This window comes from Anser anser (assembly GCF_964211835.1).
Source record: "Anser anser genome assembly, chromosome: 24".
Taxonomy (NCBI): Eukaryota; Metazoa; Chordata; class Aves; order Anseriformes; family Anatidae; genus Anser; species Anser anser.
In genome coordinates this window covers 5,411,835-5,434,058 of record NC_139745.1, presented here as the reverse complement: position 1 = coordinate 5,434,058, position 22,224 = coordinate 5,411,835, and the positions used below count along the sequence as shown (strand labels likewise).

The 22,224-nt window shown below is 61.5% G+C and overlaps 2 protein-coding genes across 11 annotated transcripts in view; both read right to left on the bottom strand.

The window, feature by feature from the left end:
- Window positions 1-48: 48 nt before the first annotated feature.
- Window positions 49-12,060, bottom strand: CSF3R (colony stimulating factor 3 receptor). 6 transcript variants are annotated; one of them, XM_083810363.1, is made up of 18 exons: window positions 11,112-12,060; window positions 7,401-7,540; window positions 6,879-6,967; window positions 6,574-6,669; window positions 6,003-6,302; window positions 5,732-5,855; window positions 5,445-5,614; window positions 4,402-4,577; window positions 3,795-3,948; window positions 3,620-3,702; window positions 3,323-3,536; window positions 2,882-3,070; window positions 2,538-2,639; window positions 2,203-2,349; window positions 1,728-1,868; window positions 1,484-1,574; window positions 1,216-1,297; window positions 49-1,120 (listed from the first exon to the last, which is right to left on the bottom strand). In XM_083810363.1, exons 4-18 carry the CDS (start codon window positions 6,641-6,643, stop codon window positions 626-628), a joined length of 2,538 nt encoding a protein of 845 aa, XP_083666489.1. In that variant the 5' UTR covers window positions 6,644-6,669; window positions 6,879-6,967; window positions 7,401-7,540; window positions 11,112-12,060; the 3' UTR covers window positions 49-625. The 6 variants fall into 6 exon arrangements, with proteins under 6 accessions (XP_083666489.1, XP_083666491.1, XP_083666488.1 ...); XM_083810365.1 differs by having other exon boundaries at window positions 6,879-7,029; window positions 7,401-12,060; XM_083810362.1 differs by having other exon boundaries at window positions 7,401-12,060.
- Window positions 12,061-12,813: 753 nt separating this feature from the next.
- Window positions 12,814-22,224, bottom strand: part of LOC310886168 (uncharacterized protein) — a 66,067-nt gene continuing 56,656 nt past the window's right edge. For 2 of the 5 annotated variants that reach the window (XR_014575208.1, XM_083810387.1), the window contains one exon: window positions 12,814-14,374. Coding sequence is in view for 3 of the 5 variants with exons in the window: in XM_083810387.1 (XP_083666513.1) it covers window positions 14,205-14,374 (170 nt within the window). In the remaining 2 variants the exon portion in view is untranslated. Of the gene's footprint in view, window positions 14,425-14,812; window positions 22,221-22,224 lie in introns of those variants that run through there. The other 3 variants (XR_014575207.1, XM_083810389.1, XM_083810388.1) reach the window with 3 other exon arrangements.

The following is a 22,224-nucleotide window of genomic DNA, read 5'->3' as shown; positions in this document are numbered from 1 at the left end:
TCCCCCCAAAATTCCCTTTAGGGCCACAAGGAGGGAGGGCGCCGGCCCCGGGCTGATCCCTGTTTATTGGGGGAGTTGGTATGGGGGGAGGCGAGCACGCAGCACCGGGAGCCCCCGGCCAGGGCTGCTCTGCAGTGAGGGGCATGCCCGTGCCTCACAGCCAGGCTGTGGGGGTCGTGGGGGGGACAGGGGCAGGGGGACGGGAGAGCAAAGGGGACAGGAAAACAAAGGGGACAGAGGAGTGAAGGGGGTGGGAAAGCAAAAGGGACAGGCCCACGGTCCTCACGCAGCACCCACTGGGGCTGCAGGGCCTTGGGGGGCAGCAGGAGAGGGGCTCCGTGCCCGGCTTGGGGGGCAGGGGGACAGGAGGGGAGAGCAAAGGGGACAGGAGGGCAAAGGGGATGGGAGAGCAAAAGAGGATGGGAAAGCAAAAGGGGATGGGAAAGCAAAAGGGGATGGGAAAGCAAAAGGGACAAGCCCAGGATCCCCACAGAACACCCCTGGGGGTTGCAGGCCCTTGGGGGGCAGCAGGAGGGGGGCTCCGTGCCCAGCTTGGGGGGCACAGGGGGGGATCACGGAGCAGGGTTTGGTCTGGGGCATTCAGTCCCTTAATGGGATCACGCCGTTAACACCGCTGGAAGTCGTGGAGCTCCTCGGCCCCGCTGATCTGCAGGCCCTGCAGCAGGGGGAAGTCGATGAGCGGCTCCTCCAGGAAGCCCCCGGCCCCCTGGCAGCCGTGGCTGGGGGTGGCCCCGTGGAACCACAGGTTCTCGTAGGGCTTGGGGCTGGGGCTGCGGTCGAAAAGCAGGGGCTGCGTGGAGCTGGAGCGGAGGTAGAGGCGACACGGGACGTGCTGCTGGCCCTTGTAGCCATCCCCCGCCACCTGCGCGTACTGCACGGTCTCGCCGCTCCCGTAGGAGCAAGTGCCCGTCCCTGCGGCCCTGCCGGGGCCGTCCTGCTGCACGTAGGGCTGGGGCACCCCGGGGAAGGCAACGGCGGTCTCTGCGGGGGGATCCTTGCCCCAAACGGGCGCCTGCTTCCCTGCCGCTCTTTCCAGCACCGTGACGGTAGAAATGGTCGCCAGGCCGGGCTCCCTCGCACCGGGGACTTGCGGTGGCTCCTGGAGGAACAGCGTGTTGATGGCACGGCCGTGTTTGCAGTGTCCCCTCTTGTGCCCCCCCCAGCATTGCGCAGGGGAGGCACCAGAGGTCTCACCTGCTGCAGCTCCGCCGGCACCCATTTGCCCAGGCTGCTGTTGGCCGGGTCGGGGACGCTGGGCCAGAACTGCTGCTTCACCCTGGGGGTGACAGAACGAGGGGGTCAGCACAGCGCCCAGGAGCTGGCTGCTGTGGGGCTGGAGCTCGGCGTCAGGATGGAGCCGTCCCCTCCCTGCCTTCAGCCCCTCCGACAGCCAGGGCTGAGGGCAGCTCCAGCCCCGTGCAGACCCCGGTCCTGACCCCGCAGTGGGGCTCTCGGCGCTCACCTCCCGTTCTTCTGGAAGCAGATCAGCAGGACTATGAGCAGGACAAAGATCAGCCCCAGGGTCAGGAAGAGGATCTGGATTTCGATGTCATCTAGAAAGCAGGCAGGGGACGGGGTCACGGCAAGAAGTGCCCCTTGCAGACTGGGGGGGACAGTGATGGGGCAAATTTGGGGCAGGACCTGGCTCCGCTGGGTCCCCTCACACCCCTCCAGCGTCCCCAAAGCCCCACGCGGCCGTGCCTCACCTAGCACCATGGTCACCAGGGTGAGGCTGGTGCCGTTGGTGCTGCCGCCGACCGTGGATGCCATGATGTGCACTTTGTAGAGGGTTGATGGCTTCAGGTCCCGGATGATGAAGGAATTGAAAGAGGAATTCACAACGGCACCTGCAGAGGCACGGGGGCTGTTGGAAGGGCTGGGGCAGCTCCGCGGCTTGGCCGTGCCCTGCGCCCTGCACAGCCCGACCGAGGGCTGCCCGGCGGGGCTGGGCTCCAGCAGGGAGAGGGGAAGGGCAGAACAATAAAATCATGGGAGGGTTTGGGTTGGAAGCGACCTTAAAGCCCACCCAGTTCCAACCCCAGTGCCACGGGCAGGGACAGCTCCCACTAAAGCAGGTTGATTAAAGCCCCTTGGGTTCAGATCCATCTGAGCAGGGCCTGGGGCTGCTGACACCCTGCACCGCACAGCTGAGGTGGGGCAGGGCACGGGGACGGGACTCACTGGCCACCTCGGCGGTGCTGTTGGCCCAGAAGATGGTGTAGTTGGTGATGAAGCCGTTCTGCAGCTCAACGGCCACCGAGTCCCAGCAGAGCTCCGCGTGGGACTTGCTGATGCTCTTCAGGTGCAGCTTCGGGGCGTGGGATGGTGCTGGAACGGAGCAGGACAAGCGACTGAGCACGGTGCTGAGCTGCTGCCTCTGTGCCCTGGGGGGCTCGGTGCAGCCACAGCAAGCCGAATCCCAGCCCAGTGGGCTGAGATCTTCTGCACAGCCCCTAAATTAGGGGCACACGGGGGCCAAGGTGGGACCCGAGGGGAGGTGCTGGGAGCACACGCACCCTTCTGCCTGGAGTAGGCTGCTGTGTGGGCAGGCGTCCCGACGGCGTCCTTGTAGAGGGGGCACACCGAGATGTTGTACTGCTGGAAGGGCTCGATGCCGTCTGCAATGGAGAGCAGAGGGGGGCTGCGGGTTGGGGGTCCTGGCTGCTGAGCCCCCCCGGTTGTGCCAGCCCCAGGGGAGCCGATGCGGAGCAGGGAGGGAGCGTGTGGCGTGGGCTCGGGGCAGGGGTTGATGCTGGGAGCCCCAGCCACAGGCACAGGACAGACCCTGGGACACAAAACCCTGCGCAGCCAGCCAGGAGGGCCGGGATCCCCCCGAACCCCCCCGGATCCCCCCACTTACCCTGGATGAGGGCGGCGGTGGCGGCCCCGTTGTGCTCCATCTGCCAGCAGGTGCTGCAGTGGCCAGGCTCCGAGGCCACCCGCTGCCACTCCAGCACGTAGGCGGCCACCGGGGCCGTGGGTGCCTCCCAGCGCACCCAGAGGCTGCGCTCGCCTCCGGGTACGGCCCGGAGCCCAGCCAGGGGCTGACCTGCGTGGGGACAGCCAGCGGGGCTGAGGGCAGAGGGGAGCAGCCCGGCCCTGCTCCCTGCAGCCGAGAGCCCCCCGTGCCCCTGCACGCTGCCTGGGTGCCCACCCAGGCTTTGAGCCTCGTGGGGAGCCTCTCTGGGAGCCCCGTGGGTGCTCACCCTCCCTCGGGGCTGCAGCCACGTTAAAAATGCCACCCAAACCCCTGCGAGGGGGAAGCTTTCAGCCCACGAGAGCTGCTCTTTCAGACCCTCACCTTTCCTCTCCAGGAGCACGACCTCGGTCGCTGCTGACTCGCCGGCGGCGTTGTAGGCTGAGAGGTAGAGCCTCCTGGTCCCCGCCGGGGCGGTGAAGTTGCAGTGGGTGTCAGAGGTGTTGCAGACAGTCGGGGGCTCCCTGCCTCTCCTCCTGGGCCCCAGAGCCACGCGGTACCCCAGCAAACGCCCGTTTGCCTCCCGTTGCCGCGGGGCCTGGGCGCAGACGGGGCTTACAGGGGGGGCTCTGTCCCGAAGGAGATGCCCTGTGCTCCCCACCTCTCCCCACGTGCGCTCACCTTCCACCGCAGCTGCACCTCCATCCTCCTGCCCGCCGGGTCCAGCCGCGTGCTCCACCAAGCATCCAGCTTCCCCGCGGGGGCTGCAGCGGGACAGGGGTGAGTGTGGCAGTGTCCTTGCAGCCACGCCGCCCAGGGGGTGTGCAGGGCCCCCCCCAGACGTCTCTGCGCCCACCTTTCTCATGGGTGGTGTGGTTCCTGGCCGCGCTCCACTCGCTCCAGTGGCCGCGTGCCGAGTGCCGCCGGCAGCGCATCTGGAAGAGGTAACGCGTCCCGAAGAGGAGCCCGCAGCACTGCGCCGTGCCGGCCTGGCCGACGATGCCGGTGACCTGGGGGCAGCCGGAGTGGGGTCAGCGCTGGTTCCTGCCTCCAAACCCCATCCGGCTGTGGGGGTATGGCCCTGGGAGCTGGGTGCTGGTGTGGGCACGTGAGGGGCACCCTGCTGTCCCCTTCCCTGGTCACTGCACGCGTCCCGTCATCATCTTCCCCCTCCAAGGAGGGGAAAAGAGGGAGCTGCTCTGGCTGGGCTCAGGACCAGGCTCGGGTCCGGCCCCATCGCACTGCCCTGGGGTTTTGAAGGCAGGGAGCCACTACGATGGCACCGCAGGCAAAATGCTGCTGCTGCATCCCTCCTGGGAGGGACCCGGGGGCTGCAACCTGCCCCTGGATGTGCCCAACGGTGCAGAAAGCAGGGCACAAACCCTGGCTGAGCTCGGAGCAGGGGGGGGTTGGATCCTGGTTCCTGCAGTCCCCAGGGCCCCGCTGCCCCCAGCAGCACTCACCAGCGCCCAGGCGGGGTCCTCGGGGGGCCGGTAGCGCAGCTCGCACCGCAGCTCCATGTGCGCGCTGCTCGGCGCCACCGCCCAGGCCAGGGCGACGCAGTCGGTCTGGGGGGGCACGGACTGGATGCTCCGCAGGGCCGGGGGGTCCAGCTGGGCTGCAGGGAGAGACGGGGGAGCTGGGGGTGTCCGTGGGGCTGTGCCGGGGCCGCATCCTGGCACGGGGCTGTTGTTATCAACGCCTCGAACCCCAGCGGGGCTGCGGCTTGTGCTGAGCTCGGGGTGAGGGACAGGGAAGGATCCCCCCCAAAATGTTTTGGACAGGACTTTGTGAGAAGGGGCAGGAGTGCAATGAGGTGCAAGCAACCTGCAGCACATGGGGAGAGCCTGGGGAAATTCATCTTCTTCTTCAGGAACCAAAAGTTTTGCAACTGGCCCCGCCATGGGCAGGGGCTGCCCCCCGTCTCCACCGGCTCTGCCCACCCCACTCTGGGACACGGGGACGATGCCCAGGAGCACGGGGCCAGCACCGGCGTACACCACGGGCTGTGCTAACTCCTACAGGGGAGAGAAGCACCCCGAGGGGTGCAGGATTGGTGCGCAGCCCAGGAAGGCGGCAGGTCCGTGTCCGTATGGGGGCAAGGAGCCGCTCCGAGCGGGGCGGCTGGGCTGGTTGGCTGACAGCCCGCCCCCAGCAGGACGCCTCGCGATATCTGGGAAGGTTCCTGTTATAAATAGTTGATGGGAGCCGGATACATTATTAATGGACCTCCTGAATAAATGGGTAATCAATTGCTGGAGAGAGTTGTAGAGTGCAGCGGGTCAACCGACGGCTCATAACCCTCCGGCACACGCCGCACAGCTCTGTAACGCGGCGCTGGCACCTATTCATCCCGGCAAGCCATTTATCACGGCAACCTGCCTGTAAAATACGACCCGGGAGCCTGACACGCTCTAACGGCGCTCTAATATCCCTCTCTCACCGATAATTAGTCTCCCCAGGCCCTCGTTTGTGCGTGGGGAGGGCGGCGGCAGCCGTCACTCACCGACGTCCATGGGGTCGATGCGGAGGCGCTCGGACTCGGCCGTGCCCAGCGCGTTGGAGGCGGCCACCCAGATCTCCATCTGCCGGTACAGCTGCAGCAGCCGCCGCGGCACCGTGCAGTGGCTGCGGCCACCTTGCGGGGTGCAGCCCGTCACCGCCGGGGCTCTGCTCCTGCGGGGGGAGAGGGGTGGGCTCAGGGGGCAGAGGACGGGCTGGGTTGGTGGGGAGAGGGCTGGGATGTGCAGCCGAAGGGAAGGGATGGGGATGGTGTCCCCCAGCAGGGCTTACGTGGAGCACTTGAGCGCGACGCTGGTGGGGAGGTGGCTGTCGGCTCCCGGCTCCCAGCGGCACGTCAGCCCGTAGTCGCTGAGGTTCAGCAGGCAGCTGAGGTTGGAGGGCTTGGCAGGGGGGTCTAGGAGAGAGCAGCCAGGAGAGGAGCTGGGCAAAATGCCCCGTCTCAGGCGTGGAGAAGCCGCGGCCACCCCGAGCGTCGCTGCCTGGCTGGGAGCGCACGGCGACGGCAGCACCTCGGGGGGAGACACGTGCATGGTGGACTTACAGCCCGCCCGGATCTCGGCCAGGCCGACCCGCTGCTTGGTCCCGTTCCACTCCACCCAGCACCACAGCTTGGCCTGCGTGCGGTTGAACTGGGGCAGGGTCAGGTTGGACACCTCGGTGTCCCCCGCGCCGCAGCACTGGCTCCCGGCCACCGTCTCGTTGTCCAGCATCCAGGAGATCCGGACCCGCCCGCCCTCCAGCCCGCGGCACAGCCTGCTGCGCACGCTGCAGGACGCCGTGACGGCCGACCCCAGCAGCACGACGGGCGAGCCCACGTCCACCGAGGCACAGCCGAGGGTCCCTGCAGGCGGGGAGAGAGTGTCACAGCCTGGGCACGGCCATGACAAAGCCGTCTCAGCCCCCCGGCACCAAGGCAGGGCAGGAGCAGGGCTCCTTTCCTGAGAGGGGCCCCGCAGCCGCCGGAGGGGAAGAGCCGGGCGTTGGGCAAGCCTTTCGCAGCCGTGCTGGGCCCCATCCTGCCGGTGCTCCTGTCCCCGGCACACCCCCGGCTGGTGGGATGGGCACCAGGCACCTTGGGGACTCGGGGGGCACGGGGCTGGGTCCCCACTCACCGCCCAGGCGGAGGAGCAGGAGCAGGGCGAGCCGCAGCAGCAAGGGCGTCCCCGCACCGCGCCTGGCCATGGTCTGCTCCGTGGGTTTGGCATCACCTGGAACGGAGACGCAGCGAGTTGGGAAGGGGCTCGGGGTGAGGAGGGATAGAGGAGCCCGTGACGGCCGGGGATTGTTCCTGGAGGGTGACGTCCCTTTGGCATCACCCGCAGCTGCCCCCCTGCAGCACTGACACGTCCGTCCCTGGGCTCAGCCCGTGCTGCTGCAGGAGTCGCTTTGGATCTCCCCACCGACGGACCACGCTCACCAGGTCTCGGCGCCGGCACTCCGGGGCACAAACGCCCTGTGCTTCGCTGCACCACGGGCTGATCTTGTATCGGGTATCTTCAGCCCCTGCTGGGGAGAGATTTGTGGTTTGAGCAGGGGTTAGAGCTGGGGCTTCAGGCAGCAGAGATAAGCTGAAACAGGGAAACGAATGAATGAAGGCGATGCAGCAGGGCTGGCCAAGCCTGCAGGGCCTCGGGGTCCTGCCTGAACCCTCTCCCTGCACTTCTTGCACTGCATCCTGTGGCTGTGGAGGGGTCCCGGTGCCAGCTCTCCCCATGCCATGTCCCAGCCTCATCCCCCTGGTGCTGGGCACCTGCCCCATCCCAGCACCTGGCTCCGAGTGCTCTCAGCACCTCTCCCCCTGCTCTGATGTCCTGCGTGGGCGGTAGGAAAGCAGCCAGCCCGGGGCACTGCGGCCCCCTGGCACACGTGGCTGGGGACGGCAGGGGACAGCAGAGCCACCCGTGGCCGAGGGGACCCCAGCACCCAGCCCCATCCCTACCTCTCCGTCCGGCCGCCGTCACCGCCCGCTCCCAGCGCCGGCCTCTGGCTCCCCGCGGCTCCCCGCGCTCAGCCCGTTTGCCAACATGCTGCTTTCACCGTTAGTTCCTCAAAACCAGCGCCGTTAATTGCTGCGACTCTCTGAAGAAGGTGATTGCAAAACACTTCCCTGAAGGCTGGACTGCCTCGCTCGCTGCAGGAAGGAAAGAGCCCGGCGGCACGCACGCATCCAGCGCCGGGGAGCAGCACCCGGCCTCCCCGCCCTCCCCGCTCCAGCACCACCATCTCCCGGCTGGGGCTGCGGAGAGGGACGCGGCATGGGGGAATGGATGGGGACACGGTTTTGGGGCACTGGAGCGGGGTTTTCCAGCAGCACCTCTCCCTGGGTGCTGCCCGGCTGCCGGGTGGCTCTGCGGGCACTGCTGCCCGAGGCAGGGAGCCATCGGCTCCCCGGGGAAACCCGCGTCCCGCGGGGTAAACAGGGGATTGCCCAACCCGCCACGCACTGCAGCCTTCGCAACGGCGGCGGCTGTTGTGCAAACGGGTGTTTACTACGGGATTTGTAGCACGCGTCTTGCCGTCAGCGCCGCCTCACTCAGCGCTCACGCAACCCCTGCTGCAAACAGCCCGACCGCGGGGCCGGGGATGCTGAGACTGGGGCCGTGGGAGCGTGACCCCCACGCCGATGTTCCCCAAAATGCGGGGGGCCAGGGGTGGGAGGCGCGGTCACAGCATCTCCCGTGGAGCCGGACCTCTCGCAGGATGGAGCTGGCCAGGCTGCGGCCGTCGCACCTTGCAGACCCCAAACCTGAGCATGGGTCGGTTCCCTGAATCTCCCCGCCCCAGGCCCCAGCACCCAGTCTCCAGCCCCTCAGGCAAGATTTCAACCAAAAAGTGCACACAAGTGGGGAAAAACCCAACCGAGCTCCTCGGTGGGCACCCAGACGTGGGCATCCCCCTGGGGCTGGACGCTCGGGGGCTCTGTCCCCATCCCCAGCCGGTGCCCGGCGCTGCCCCATGGGGGCCATTTCCCGCAGCGGGGCAGGAGGGGGGCCCTTGCAACATTCCCCTCGGGTGTAGCAACCCCCCGTATTTGACCACGGAAATCTTCTTTGCAGGCTGTTTACTGCCGAGAGCAGGAATATCGGTGCCGGTAGCTATGGCGACGTGGGCATCTCCGTGGGAACCGGCGAGGGATGGCGAAAGCTGTAAACACAAAACCGGGCAAAAACAAGCTCTGCCCTGCCCGCTGCCAGGCACGGAACCACGGCTGGGTGTCCCCACGGGTGTCCGTGGGGCTGAGCACCCCCGGGTGCCTGCCCCTGGGCTCCTTTCTCCCCTGTTCCGCAGGGAGAGGGTTCGATGCGGGATGGGTGGAAGGGGTGGATGCGTCCCCACGGCAGCTCTCTCAGTTCCCCTCCGGCTCTGAGTCACTCTCACAAGCCCACGGACCCCGTCCCGTGGGTGGGACAGGAGGATGAGCGGTGCCGTGACGTCCCCATGGCCTCGGGAGGGGGACAGGAGGACGTGCAGGGAGTGGATGAGAGCCAGGGGGGTCACGCAGGGCTCTGGGATCCACCTGCAGCGGTGCAGACGTGGGTGCTGACACCGGAAAGGGTGCAGGACAGAGCAGGGAGCCCACTTTGGGGACACGAGGGTGCCTGGGGCCAGTACCAGGCACCCTGCGGGTGGGCATTGGGCAGGGGGCTGCCAGCCCGTGGCACGAGGCAGCAGGTGGGGAGGTGGGGAGGGGAAGCAGCAGCAGCACTGCGGGGTTTTCCCTGGGTCGCAGCGCATGGGATGGGGACCGAGGGCTGGTGGCACCTCTCAGAGCCACCCTGGGCACCACCCACAGGGCTGGAGGTGGCAGAAAGGGACGGATCCGGGCACTGCTGATGGGCTCCAAGCACGGCACGGGGCGGTGGGGCCAGCAGTGACCCCGCTGCGCATGGGGTAGGGGCACAGGGGCAGCCCCGAGCCGAGCCCCCCGCTGACATCCCATGCCGGTGGGATGTCGGCCGCCTCCGGCCCTCAGGCATTTCGTCAGCCCCTCTGATTAAATCCCTGCCGGGTGGATCACTGCCATTAGGCGAAGTAAAGGATGCTACCGGCTTGCGTCGGCTCAGCTGTCAGCAAGAACCGGCCTCCCTAAAGAGAGTTCTCCTTTCTTCTTTGCATTCCCTGGAAAAATAAAACATTGCCAGCCGTGTGAGATGTGAGAGCTAAGTGCAAAGCTGGTGCAGCCTCTAACGGATCAGCGGAGCTGTTTAATTGCCTCCCGATGTGATTAATTCAAACAAACCCCGGTGCTCAGCCCAGCTGAGCCTCGCTGCAGGGTCCTGGGGGGGTCGGGGACTCTCGCCTGGGGGCTGCGGCCACAGGCAGGGCCTCATCTGCTCCCCTGCCCCTGCCTCAGTTTTTCCCACTTCTGAGCAATTTGTGTAATTAGCGGTGCTAACGACCCCTCCTGATTTGGTTAAGGGATGGCTTCCCCAGGCTTTACTCCGGGCTTTGGGGTGCAAACACCTTCCTGTTGTGATTTGTGTCAGGCCGGATCTGCGCTGGCCTTTCGGACAGGGGCACTGCCTGTCCCTGTCCCTGTCCCCGGCGCTTTGAACATCTCTGCGAGGAACACTTTGTTTCTTAACACGCCGCGTTACTTGCAAAACCCTCAGATTACCTCCAGCCCCTTCCAACGACGGAAATTGTAGCGTGAGTCAGAGACGGCTCTGCTCCGGGCTGGGGCTGGCAGCTCCTGAGGTCACCCCGCGGCTGCTGACGGCAGCGGTGGCCGTACGGGGGGGTCCTGAGGCACCCGGACCCCCGTGGGGCTCAGCACCGCGGTGCTGGGGGGCTCTGGTCCCCGTCGCCTGCACCGCAGCCGCTTTCTGCCTCCGCTCCCCAGTTCCTCACCAGCCACACAAATGCAAATTGGGAGCGAATTGATTGCGCGGGGTCCAGGAGGCTGACCTTGAACAAGGCTCCTGACACATTACTGTAATTAATGAGGCAGGACTATTAATTCTCCATGTTGCCGGGATGCGGGCAGTCCCTGGTGGGCACGGGGAGGGGGAGGACGGGGCGGCGGGGCCGCCTGCCATCCTTCTTCCTTAATCTGCGAGATGCCAAAAGGATGTGGAGGAGCTGGAGCCACGCGCACGCCGCCGGCATGGGGAAACGGTGCCGGGGGGGGTCCCTGTGTTTATTGGGGGGCCAGGAGCAGGGGGTGATGCCCAGGGACAGGCAGGCTCCTGGAGTACCTCTGGGATGCAGGGCGAGGGAATATAAAATGTGTGTCCCCAAATTTCTGGGTCTGATGTCCAGGTGGCAGAGGGACGTCCCCTGCCCGGCGGCTGAGCCCCTTCCCTGCTTCATCCTCACCCCCCCTGCCCAGATTCCCCCTTTCCATCCCCATGAAAATCCCCACTCCTTTTCCCTACCAGATGTGCAGAGCCTCTCCTCCCTTCTCCATTGCTGGAAACCCTCCCTGGGGACGCGGCGGGGCAGGGGGCGTCTGCCCCCCGTGTCCCCCATCTCCCCCTGGGCCCCGCGGCACGTCTGGGAGCAGCCGCCCGCGGCGCTTCCCGGCAATCGGGCTGCGAGCACAGCGCTATTATTTTTCTGCTCTAATAAACACCCCTGACAATAATAGAAAGAAAAAAAAAATCGGCTTTTATCGGGAGAAAAATATATCTGGAGATTATTTACTCACAGCCAATAGCCGCGGAACGAGGTCGTTAGCCCAGGCAAGCGGCTGACATGGAAACGGGGCAGCATCTGCCCAGGAGATCCCACACCCCGCCGCACGAACACGAAATTTTGGTTGGGTCTGCCCGTGCTGCTGCTGGTGCAGCCCCCAGCAGCGTGGCCGGGGTAGGGGTGGGAAGCAGGCCGGGACCAAACTGGTGCCCAGCATCCGGCACCGGGACTGGATCAGAGCCCCCAGCTCCTGCTGCAGCCGCCCAGCGCCCGGGTCCGCGGGAGCAGGAAACCCACGGCCCATTGCCTCGTGCTAATCACAAAGGGCAATTAAACGACTGCTTCTGGAGGGCTATAAACATCACCGATTTAAATCCAGTGACACACGGAAATGGGAATCCAACCAAGCAGCCTCCAGAAGTACTTTATTCCCCATTATTTTCATTAGCTGCCTTGTAATTTGATTTGTCCGTCTCCTGCTGCTGGCTTTTTCCACAGCTAAGGGAAGCGATGAACGAAACCCCCTCGAGCTCGCTAACCTGGCCAGCGTCTGCGCCAGCCACGAGTCACCTCCTGCCACCGCTGTCACTGCTGTCACCGCTGCCACCACGGCCACGTGCTGGGTGCTGCAGGGCGCTGTGCCGGGCAGGGAGCAGCTCCCTGGGGCCAGCAGGACCCCGAGGCACGGGGATGCACAGGGGACCCATCGAGGTCCTGCCACCAGGCTGATCCCTAAAAAAAAAAATCCCTAAAAAAATCCCTAAATAGGGATCCCTAAAAATCCCTAAAAAGGGATCCCTAAAAAAATCCCTAAAAAGGGATCCCTAAAAAAAATCCCTAAATAGGGATCGCTAAAAAAAAAACACTAAAAGAGATGCTGTGCTTTCCAGCAGCCTCTCCAACCCAGAGCTGCACTGCTGGTGCCGGCGCTTTGCTCTGTGCTTCTCAGCAGGATGCTCCGGGGGGTCCCCATGTCTGGCACGGCCTCACCCCGCTGCTCTGTGCCCCCCCAGCTCGCTGCAGTCCCCCCCCCCATCGCCTGCAGTTTCCTTGAAAGCTGCCAGGCTTGGCCAGGGCACCTCTGCGCATGAGGAGAGGAGAAAACACCCAGGTCTGCATTTCCTCCTCTAGAAATTAATCCCCCCCTTCGTATTTAAAGGTATCAGTGAATGAGGCCAAGTTGTTAAGTGACAAAAGAAAAATGATTCTTGCCTTCCAGGGTTATTAAAATCATGTTCTACAAGTTTAGCAGCCACAAGGAAGCCCGGATAATGACAGATGATGATAATACATCTCCAGCACAGCCTGGACTGTAATGATACTGCCCATATCTCTTGTATTACCACCAATTACTCAGCGTATAAGTATAATGAAAATGTACATCCATTCTGGGGAACTCCATTTGCCTCCTCTCAATCCCATTTCTTCCTCTCGCGGGCGCTGAAGGAGGCGGCGGCTGCTGCTTGCTGCCGGACCCCGCTCGGATCTGGGACCCTGGCGGGGGAAAGCAGCGACCCCCCTGCATGTCCTGGCCGCATGACGTCCATCTGTCTGTCCAGACCTTTGGTCTCATCCCTGCCTGGGGACATGTGGCATCGTGGGGCACTTAATCCTATTAAATCGGGGTGGGAGTGACCCAGATAAAGGTTGCCATCCGAGCGCGCCGGAGCCATCCTGCTGCAGCACCTGGGAGCCGCTCGAAGCTCTCTCTGCGGAGGATTAACACAGATATATATTTCATCTGCTTTCTATTATCTTTCAGTTTATTCAGGTCAAAAAGCAGGAGACAACATCTTTTAGGATGAAAACATAATCTCTCAGAAAATTGAAAACCCAGCTCGCTGTTCGGGTAGAGCGCCGCTCGCTTTCGGGAAGGGCTCCAGGGCTGCGCAGCCCCAGGGCCAGATTTTGGAGGTCCCGGGCAGGTGCCACCCCCGAGAGCTCCTGGGAAGCCCCTGCACATGCACGTGTGTGCCTGTGTGAGTGCACAGCCAGCAGCGGGGAGCCCTGGTGCCATCCCCACTCTGCCTTGGTGGGCACAAAATCCCCCCATAAAGAGGGAAATCCACACCACTTTGGGGCTTGCACCCTCCCTGCCTGAACGTTTCGCTCGGAGCCGAGCTGCCGAAGCAGCGTTCGCTTTAAAACCAGCCTCCAGGTAGCAGAACTTGCCTCATTATTCCTTAAATTAAAAGCCTTTATTTTTCCTCACTTTGTGTAACGCAGACGTGTGTGTTTAATGCATAATTAACGGCCCCTCCGTGCTCTGATCTGCCGGGCTGCGGAACGCGGCTACCTCCGCTGAGCAGACTGCGCTTCGTAGCACGGTTTTCAAGGAGTTATTAAAGAACGTAGGTGCATCTATTAATTATTTCATAAATATTAACGAGCCCTTAATGGCTGGCATCCTACTTTAACCTGCTCCTGGGGAGCCCACGTTTGAGGCGGCTGCTGCCTGCGGTGACCGCCGTGCCGGGGGACCTGAAGGGACGGCGCGGGGTGGGAGCGATTCGGGGCGACGCCAGCACTTGCACGGAAAGTCCTGGATTAAAATGTTAATCCCTGCCTCTTGCTTCTGCTGGTTTGCCACAATTCCTGGCTGGTGCAGGCACTTGCAGGTGATGGCAGCACAAAGCAGATGCTCGTATCAGGGTGATGCTGACCCTGCGGTGCTGGGGAGGGACACGGCTGGGGCACTTGCTCCTGGTACCGAAGGACGTCGTGGGCACATCTGGAGCTCCTGGGAGCGCGGAGCGAGCTCCGGGCCTCCCCATGGAAGTTGGAAATGAGAAATGCAAAGTCAAACCTACATCGTTTGGCACGTTTACATCCCACCCTGCAAGCTGCCTTCCTCTGCATCGCTGCAGGACGTCTCCTGGCCGCTGTCCCCTTTGGGACAGGTCTGCAGGACAGCGGGGCCGGTTTTGGGATCTCTCTGCTTTGGAAAGCCCCGGCTCGGGGTGGAGCAGCTCCGGCGTGGATGCTGACAGGCGCTGGATGCGGGGGGAGAGGCAGGCATTTAATCAGGGTGACAGCACGGGGCTCTCCGGAGGCGCCTTGCTGCCATTTCCCGACATTAATGTCGCTTTGTGTCACCAGGCATTTTTTAATGTGGCTTGCCAATAAAATAATCAGCCTTCTCTGGGGGCAAGGAGGAATTTATTTCTCCTCTGTGATGATACAGATGTCGCTCCTCAGCTGTCATTAGAAGGAAGCCGGGGCAGCACGCCTGGTATTTTTGGAAGTGTGGTGTGGATGCGAAGCGTGTCCTGGCCTCTGAAAAGCGAAGAACAACCTTTCGGGTGCGACGTCCTGCTGGGGATGTGCTGGTTGTGGGATCAGCATGGCCCCATTAGTGTGGGGCTGGGGGACAGGGCCCCGCATCGCTGTGCCCGACATCACGGTGCCGAGCGGGGCCACGGGCAGCTGGAGAGCCCCGGCCTCCCCTCCTGCCTCCTGAGCCCGCCTCGGCATCAGGCAGCTCTAACGAGGGCGCCTCTCCTCAACAGGAGTGGTAATTAAAGCTAATGGATCGGCTTGTGTTAATGAGATCCCGACATTTAACGGTGAGATCCTGATATTTAGCGGGGTCCCGATATCCCTGCAGCCCCGCGGGAGCTGGGGCCTCGTCTGAGCCCAGGAGATGGGGCTGGGCACCGGGTCCCTGGTGCTGAGCGCACACAGGGGACCCTCGTGGGCAGCCCCTGCCTTTCATCTGGGGTCAGTTCATGGTGCAGGGGGTTTCAGCAGTGTTTAGCCCGGGACAAGAGCAGCAGCTCGGGCACGGCACAGCCCCGATGCCCCGGGGCAGGGCAGACCCCGACCCAGCAGCAGGGCTGGGTGCCACGGCCCCGCCGCTTGCCCCGGGGTTGGTGCCTGCGGGGGCATGGGGGGCTCAAAGCACCCCCGGCTTTGGTGGGGTTTGAAGCTGGAGCCTGCTCTGCTCCTGACCTGAGATCTGAGGCATTTTATCAATTTATTTAGAGAGCTTTGCGGCTCCCCTTCAAAGCCTCGCTCTGCAGCGAGCAGCCCTGCTCAATTCTGCTCATGCATTTTTAATCTCATGTGAAAAGGGAGCCTTCTTTTCTTTTTCACTTTCCTTATTTTTTTTTTTAGTCTGGTTTCGGAGACTGAGATAACAAAATCAAATCTCCTCCTCAAGTGGCCGTGAAAGGGCAGCCGCAGCTCTTCAACACAAAGAGGATCCCCGACGGCCCCGTAGGCTCCGTGCCATCACCATCATCACCACCACCGGTACCATCACCGCAGCCCTTCCTGGCACACCAGGACTCGTGCCCAAGGGCTGTGCAGCATTCAGGAGCTTCCCCACCCCGGTCATTCATGCACCGAGCCCCAGGAGCAGCCCCGTGTGTGCTCGCAGCGCTTCACACCCCCGGGGCTGGTCAGGACCAGCTCTGACCTTTCATTAAATCAGGGCACGTGGGCACGTGCAGCCCTGCAACGCGCCAACGTTCGGGTGGCAAAGCAAGGCTGTCGCCGCTTTGTTTTGGTTTATTTTATTATCATTTTTTTCCAAGAGAAAAAAAAATAATTGCTATGGCAACTTATGCAACAGCTGAGCTGCCGGGAGACTGGCTGCAAGTGAAACTTGCCACTCATCATCTGACAATGTTAATCTGCTGGATTTACATAGTAATTAATGTCAAGAGGCAATCTACAATTTGAGCAATCAGAGTTCCTGTGCACAAAGTCAGGCTGGCAGACAGCAGCTTGCAGCGGTGTGCAGGGAGGGGATTTAACCCCTGGGGAGCCCACATCCATCCACCCCCACCGCCTTGTGCTAACTCAAAGCCCTTAAACCCCCTTGAACTCCTGCCCTGGTGCCACATCCCTGCGTGGCCGCCAGCTCCCGGTCCCCGCTGGTTCCTCTCTGCCCCCAAATTTCAGGATCTTTTCCCCGCATCTCCGCGCAGAAAGCTCCGGCCCAGCTCCGGCCTCTGCCTCCTGCTCGCAGGTGCCGTGCGATTTTTTTCCCGGTGTAATCATTAACTCAGCAAATTGCAGGATACGTTTTCCACGTGAGTCCTATTAGCTCCCCGCCACTGCTGCCTCTGGATTCGGTCTGCTGCCCCTTGGAAGCACTGGAATAAAAAATCCCAGCTCCTGAGCTGCAAGCGGCCCCCTCTGCCCCCCGGGCTGCCCTCGCTCTCTCGCGCCGAGTCCGCCCCGCTGCTGCCCAGCTCCAGCTTTCCCAACCCCTCCGCATCCCTGCACCTAAACAGAGCCCGACAGCTGGGACAGGTCCTAGGAAAGGGATGTGGGAGGAGGGGGAGACCCCGGATCCAGCCCCCGAGCAGAGCTGGGCAGTGCCAGGGTCCCTGCCCTGCCGCCGGCCCCGTGCCGGGCTCGCTGCGCCCAGGGCACGCTGCAGCCCCTGCCTCCTGGGAACCACTGCAAACCCCGGCATGAGGCCGTGCCTGCAACCTCCTCTGCAAAGAATAAAGCTCGGCTGAGTCCCAGCATCCTTTCTTCCTCCATCCTTTTGGCCGAAGCCAAAAACTTCAGAGGAGGGAAAAAAAAAAAATCTAATTGATTTCTTCTGTATTAACAAGTCAATCACTGGGGTGTTTTTTTTTTTTTAATGACTCATAAGCAAGCTTGACGTGTCTGTTAATTAAATAGCCATCCCAGCTCTAATCCGCTGAAAGTTAATCATTTGGGGAATTAAAAGGTGTCAATGCTGAATACTTCTTCAGTGCAAGAGCTTGCCTGCCCTTGCTGCGGGCGGCGAGGGGCCGGGAACGGAGCAGGGGGACGGGGGGAGCCCTGCAGAATTGGGCTGCAGGGCCCAGAAACCCAGGAGGGAGGGCAGTGATGTGCACGGGACATGGCCTGGTATCGGTGTGTGCAGGACAGGGGCTGCAGGAGGGGGCAGAGAGCCACGCTGCTGGCCCCGAGGGCGTGCACACACCAGGCGGTGACGCCGCTCGCCCGGACCCCGCAGCCCCTTTTGGCTCGGGGCCACCACAAACACCAGGGGTGAAACCTGCCGGGGATAAGTTTGGCTTTGCTGTCCTTGGATCGCACTTAAAGCAGTGGCTACCCCTGCAAAACAAATCTGTAAAGGCTACAGAAGTGAGCACAAGGGCTGCGTGTGGCACTGACACGTTGGTTCGGGGGAAAAGTGGCACTTTCTCTTCGTCCTTGTGCTCCCCCCCTGCCTGCCCTTGGCATTTTTTAGAACCCGACGTGTGCCAGCCCTTCCTGGCACCGTCTCTGCCGACCCTGCCAGCGACCCAGCAGGGGAAGAGCCCTGCCTGCAAATCTTGCCCCATCCCTGCAGGGCGGCTGGCAGGGACGCCCCGGCCTGCGGGACAAACTCAGGGTTAACAATCCGGCCTGATTTTTTTCAAGAGAGCTTGATGCCTCTGCTCAGGCTCTTTTGAGCATCACCTAGCTTAATATTGATGAAGCCACTACAATTTAATTTATTGGCTCAGTGCACACAGCCCATGAAAGCCCAAGTGAATGGGGCTGATGGCTGGATAATGGGACGCGGCTGTCGGCTCCTGGGGAGCCGCTCGCGCTCACCGGGGAGCCGCTGCTCCAGCGCTGCTGCCGGCAGAGCACTAATCCTGGGTTATCATCCATACAGGCAATTAGTGCAGCATTATCAGGGTACTAATGGTGTCGGGGTGTGCGCGCCCAGCGAGTGGCTGCTGCTCTGCAGGGACCTGCTCGTGTCCACGGTGCCACCGGCGGGGATGGAGCACTTCATCCAGCCACATGGCAGCGGGGCTCAGCATCCCCTCTGCACCCTCTGCGTGGCTTTTTGGGGACCTGCACGGGGATAAAACCTCCTCACCGTGCTCTGACGGCTGCAGGACAGCCTTGGGTCAGGCCGGAGGGGCTGCTCCATCATCGCCCGCAGTATGGCACAGGACCAGGTCCCCCCCGGCACCAGCCCCTGGTGCCCTCAGGCCCACCCAGCTGCTGGGTCAACGGGAGGCGCCCATTTCCTGCTTTTCTTCCCATTTTATTGAGCTAGATAATAAGAGGGCAAATAGGATAATTCTGGCGGTGAATGAAGGATGCAGTTTTGTGTTGCCGTGTGCATTATATTAATCATTTACTGACACGTTGGCTACTGGCCTGATGTGAGATAACGAGAGGTAATTAGTTAAAAAAATTAGGAGGCAGGCAGATTGCCAGTTGTTTACAGGCACAGTGGTTTACAGGGGCAGCCAGGAGAATTTCCTTTTCTGAGGGATCAGAGCGTGTTTTAAAGCATCTGATTCAATTACAGACCGAAGGCTGAGCTCTGAGCCCGCGTTCACATGGGCTCTGTGCGCAGCCGGTGTGTTGGGGCGCAGGGGGACCCCACGGGCTCCATCCAGCCCGGATGCTGGAGGAGTCAGGAAACCTCCCCGGCCTTTAACTCGCTTCTGAAAGCAGCAGCCACGGGAGCATCGATATTTTTTCCTCGTAGGTACAACTGATGTGGGTAGAAAACACCAGCTGCCACTTGGAGAGGGGTGCAGAGGCCAACTCCATTAAAGCTGCAGGAATTGGTACATTTGACACAAAAACTGCTATAACTTAGAGCCGGAGTATGAATAATAGAGCTCTGTACTCGGCCCCACAAGTGCAATATATCTGGCTGCTGCTGCACAGACACGCGGGCTGAAATCGATCCCGCGAGTCCGAGCGCGACGGAGCCCCGGCATGCCGGGGGCATCGCTCTGCTGCTGTGCAAACAGAGCGGTGCTGAGCTCCGCACAGCTCCAACCCCGGGGAAAACTCACACCGGGTCCCACCACAGCTCCCACCCCGGGGCAAACTCACACCGGGTCCCACCACGGAGCTTCCGACCTCGGGCTGATTGCTCCTAAGCAAATTTGCACATCATTAAAAATAATCACGGCGCTGGGACTGGCCAAGCTTTAGGCAGTGCCTAAAGGGAAGGTCTCGTGTTGCTGCTGCTGGTCTGGGGGCGAAGGGGCAGGGTTAATTGGGCAGGGCTAATTGCATTAATTGCAGAGTGAGGACCCTGGAAGCAGCAGGGTCCCATTTCTGGGTCCTGACTGCCCCAGGCAGTGGCTGGGGACGGCGCTGGAGACGCGTCCCATGGGTGCCCCATTGGTACCAGGGGCTGGGGACAAGGGCTTGAAGCTGCTTTGGCGTTGCCTGCGGCTTTGGTCTGATGGGAGCTGCCCCATGTGGATGCTCCCACTCCCGACCACCAATGATCACCAGCTCACAGGGCTTAGCAAACGCGTGAGCAGGTCATTAACAGCCACGTCCTAGTGTGGGGACCAAGGAGCATCCTTGCCCGGGGCAGGCAGGCGAGCAGCATCCAGCCCACCCGCACGGAGCGGGGTGGGAGATGCGGGAGGTCGCCGGCATCAGCATGGGCAGGATTGGATTTTGCAGGATTAGCCACCACGCCTGGAGAGCCGAGGAGCCCCCGGCTAATCCTCTCATTACAGAGGTACTTAAGGAGAGATTACAGGGTTTGGGTTGGCGAGGGTTTCCTGACATCCTGAGGTCCGGCTGCCATCACGCATTTGCACTGCGGCGCTGGTTTTTACAGCCAGGGACAGGATTTATCCAGCCTGTGAAATGCCGTTGTCAGACAAGCTGGAGAACATGTTAAGAGGTAAAAAGCACATGGCATCTATTAACTGCAGCCAAAGCCAAATCCTAAAATGTCCCCTCCTCTTGGGGTCCTGGAGGGGGGGAGCCAGAACCAGGCGGAGGCAGACACCAGAGCTCCTGCCCAGCTCCCGAATGCAGAGCACTGAGCACAGCAATGCTGCATGAAAATCCAATTTCAGACTGCCCCCAAACACCAGATTTCTCACGTTAGCAGCTGAATGTTAAAAGAACCCCAGCTGGCACCACCCCGATTTGTTGTTCCTTTGCCTTAGGGACTGGGAACCTTGCAGGGGCGCGCAGGTGGTGCTGCACCGGCAGCCAGGAAGGCTGGAAACATGTATTTGTAAATGGAATTTACAGTTTATTTCTTCATTCAATTTACATTGCTTAATTTGATTATTTATACTGTTCGTTTTATTTATTTTCATTTACACTGCTTATTTTATTTATCTTGTTTAACCTGTTTATTTACATTTACCTACTAATTTAAATTTACCTGTTTATTTATTTAGATTTTTCTGCTGGAAACCAAGGTCCCTGCTTACAGACCTCCCTGCTGCAGCAGAGGGACCCATAGGGCCGCAGAGCATGCAGCAGCTAACGAGGCTCTGCAGCCCCTAACGAGGAGCACCAGCCGTGGATGTGCCCCCGTGGGACCCAGCTCCGGCTCTGCCCCCGAAATCCGGAGCAGCTCCAGCAGCCGCTCGTCCCCTTCCACCTGCTGACGGAGGGCTGCACGAAACATCCCCGGGGCTCCTCGCAGCCGCGGGTTGCAGCACCATCGCTGCCTGGGGCTGCTCCCAGCAGTGTACAAGCTCCGCTAGCAGTGGAAGGAGGGAGGGCAGCCCCCACTGTCCCCTGCCACAGCGCCCATCCTGCGCAGCCCCGCAGTGCCCGGCACCTGCCCGTCCTGCAGCATCCAAACAGGACGGAGCAAGGGCTGGGGATTGGGGACTGACACAAAACCACACAGGCACCTCACCTCCCAACCCCTGCCCGTCCCCCCGCGCCCCTCCCCGAGCTCTTTCCTTCCAGGGAAATTCTTCAGGAGTAATTGCAAAATCCTCTGGTGCATCAAGCGCAGGATGCAATGTTATTAACTTGCCAGCCAGGAGCTGGCAGGAAAGCAATCATGGCTGTTTCTCCAAGACTGAGCCGGGGGATAATTGAGTTGAATGGAAAGGAATTGCTGCTCTTTGTTGGTGGTTAGGAGATCATCTTCCAGTCCTTCCATACTGATCTAATTTGGGGTTATTCAAACAGACTTCTGAATTAAGAGATAAAGTTGTTTAAAAGGACTCCGTAGCTCCTTGAAAAACTTTGAAAATCCTGCTGTTTAAGCATCATAATTCTTCTCTCAGTCTCAGCCCTTAAGCTCTGCACTGTGGGCGCTGCGCAGACCTGAAGCGGTCAGACTGCCCCAAGAGTCACCGGGGGACAACGGGAGCTTGCTGAAGAGCAGCTCAGCCCCAAATCCCCTGGCTCCGAGGCTCCAGCTCCTGCCAGAGCCCTTTCCACAAACCCTTTCTCTTCGGTGCCCTCACCTCTGGAGCAATGCAGTGCCCAGCCTGCAGGGTGCCTCGCCTCCGCTGAACTGAGAAGGTGAGGCTCAGACCGTGCTGTGCCCACCCTGAAACCATGCTCCGTGCACCCAGCTAGCCGAGGACCGTGCTGTGCTCATCCCGGCTCCGTGCTCCACGCACCCACTGAGCCAAGGACCATGCTCTACCCATCCTGGCAGCATGCTCCATGCACCCAGTGGTCCATGGACCGCGCTGTGCCCATTGCAGCTCCGTGCTCCACCACCGCAGCCGGGGTGAGCCCCGAGAAGGGCGAGGTTATTGAAAGATCACCCAAGTTTATGTTAGAGGAAGCACAGCGTGTTGGCAGAAAATCAATGCTGAAATATAGCCAGCTTTACTCCCGCCTTTAAATAGCTCTTTTATGACTGTTTTAAGGTGAAATTATTTAAGGCCGGGGAGGTCAAGTATGCAGTGTAATATCAGTGAGATTTGCTGCCTGTTTCAGCAGCCGGCAGCACCGATCCTGCTGCGAGGAGAAGACTTTTCCCATTCCCCCATTTCAGCAGCTGTGCCCCAGTAACACAGCCTCCCTTCCAGGTGTTTGCCTTCATCTGCAAACCAGCTCATCCCAAGAGCAGGGCAATTGGGGTTCTCCTGTAAGGACTCCTACCCAGGCTCTGAGACCTGAAATAAAACATAAAACACTGCAACACTTGCAGTAAAACTGCGAGAGATGGCAGCGCTGGCGGCTGGGTTCTGGCCTGCACTTCACAGGAGCAAATACATCAGCTGGGTAGAAACAATAATCTTATCACAACACGGGCTTTGCTTCATAAACATGTCCAGGCTGGAGTGAAATATGTCGCTGCAGAAGGAGGCAGAGCAGTCAGCAGAATATTTGGATTGATTACGATGCCAATCACAGCGGGGCTGCCGTCATCCCTTCTGCACGGAGCACAAACAGCAACAGGTCCCGGCTCCTGC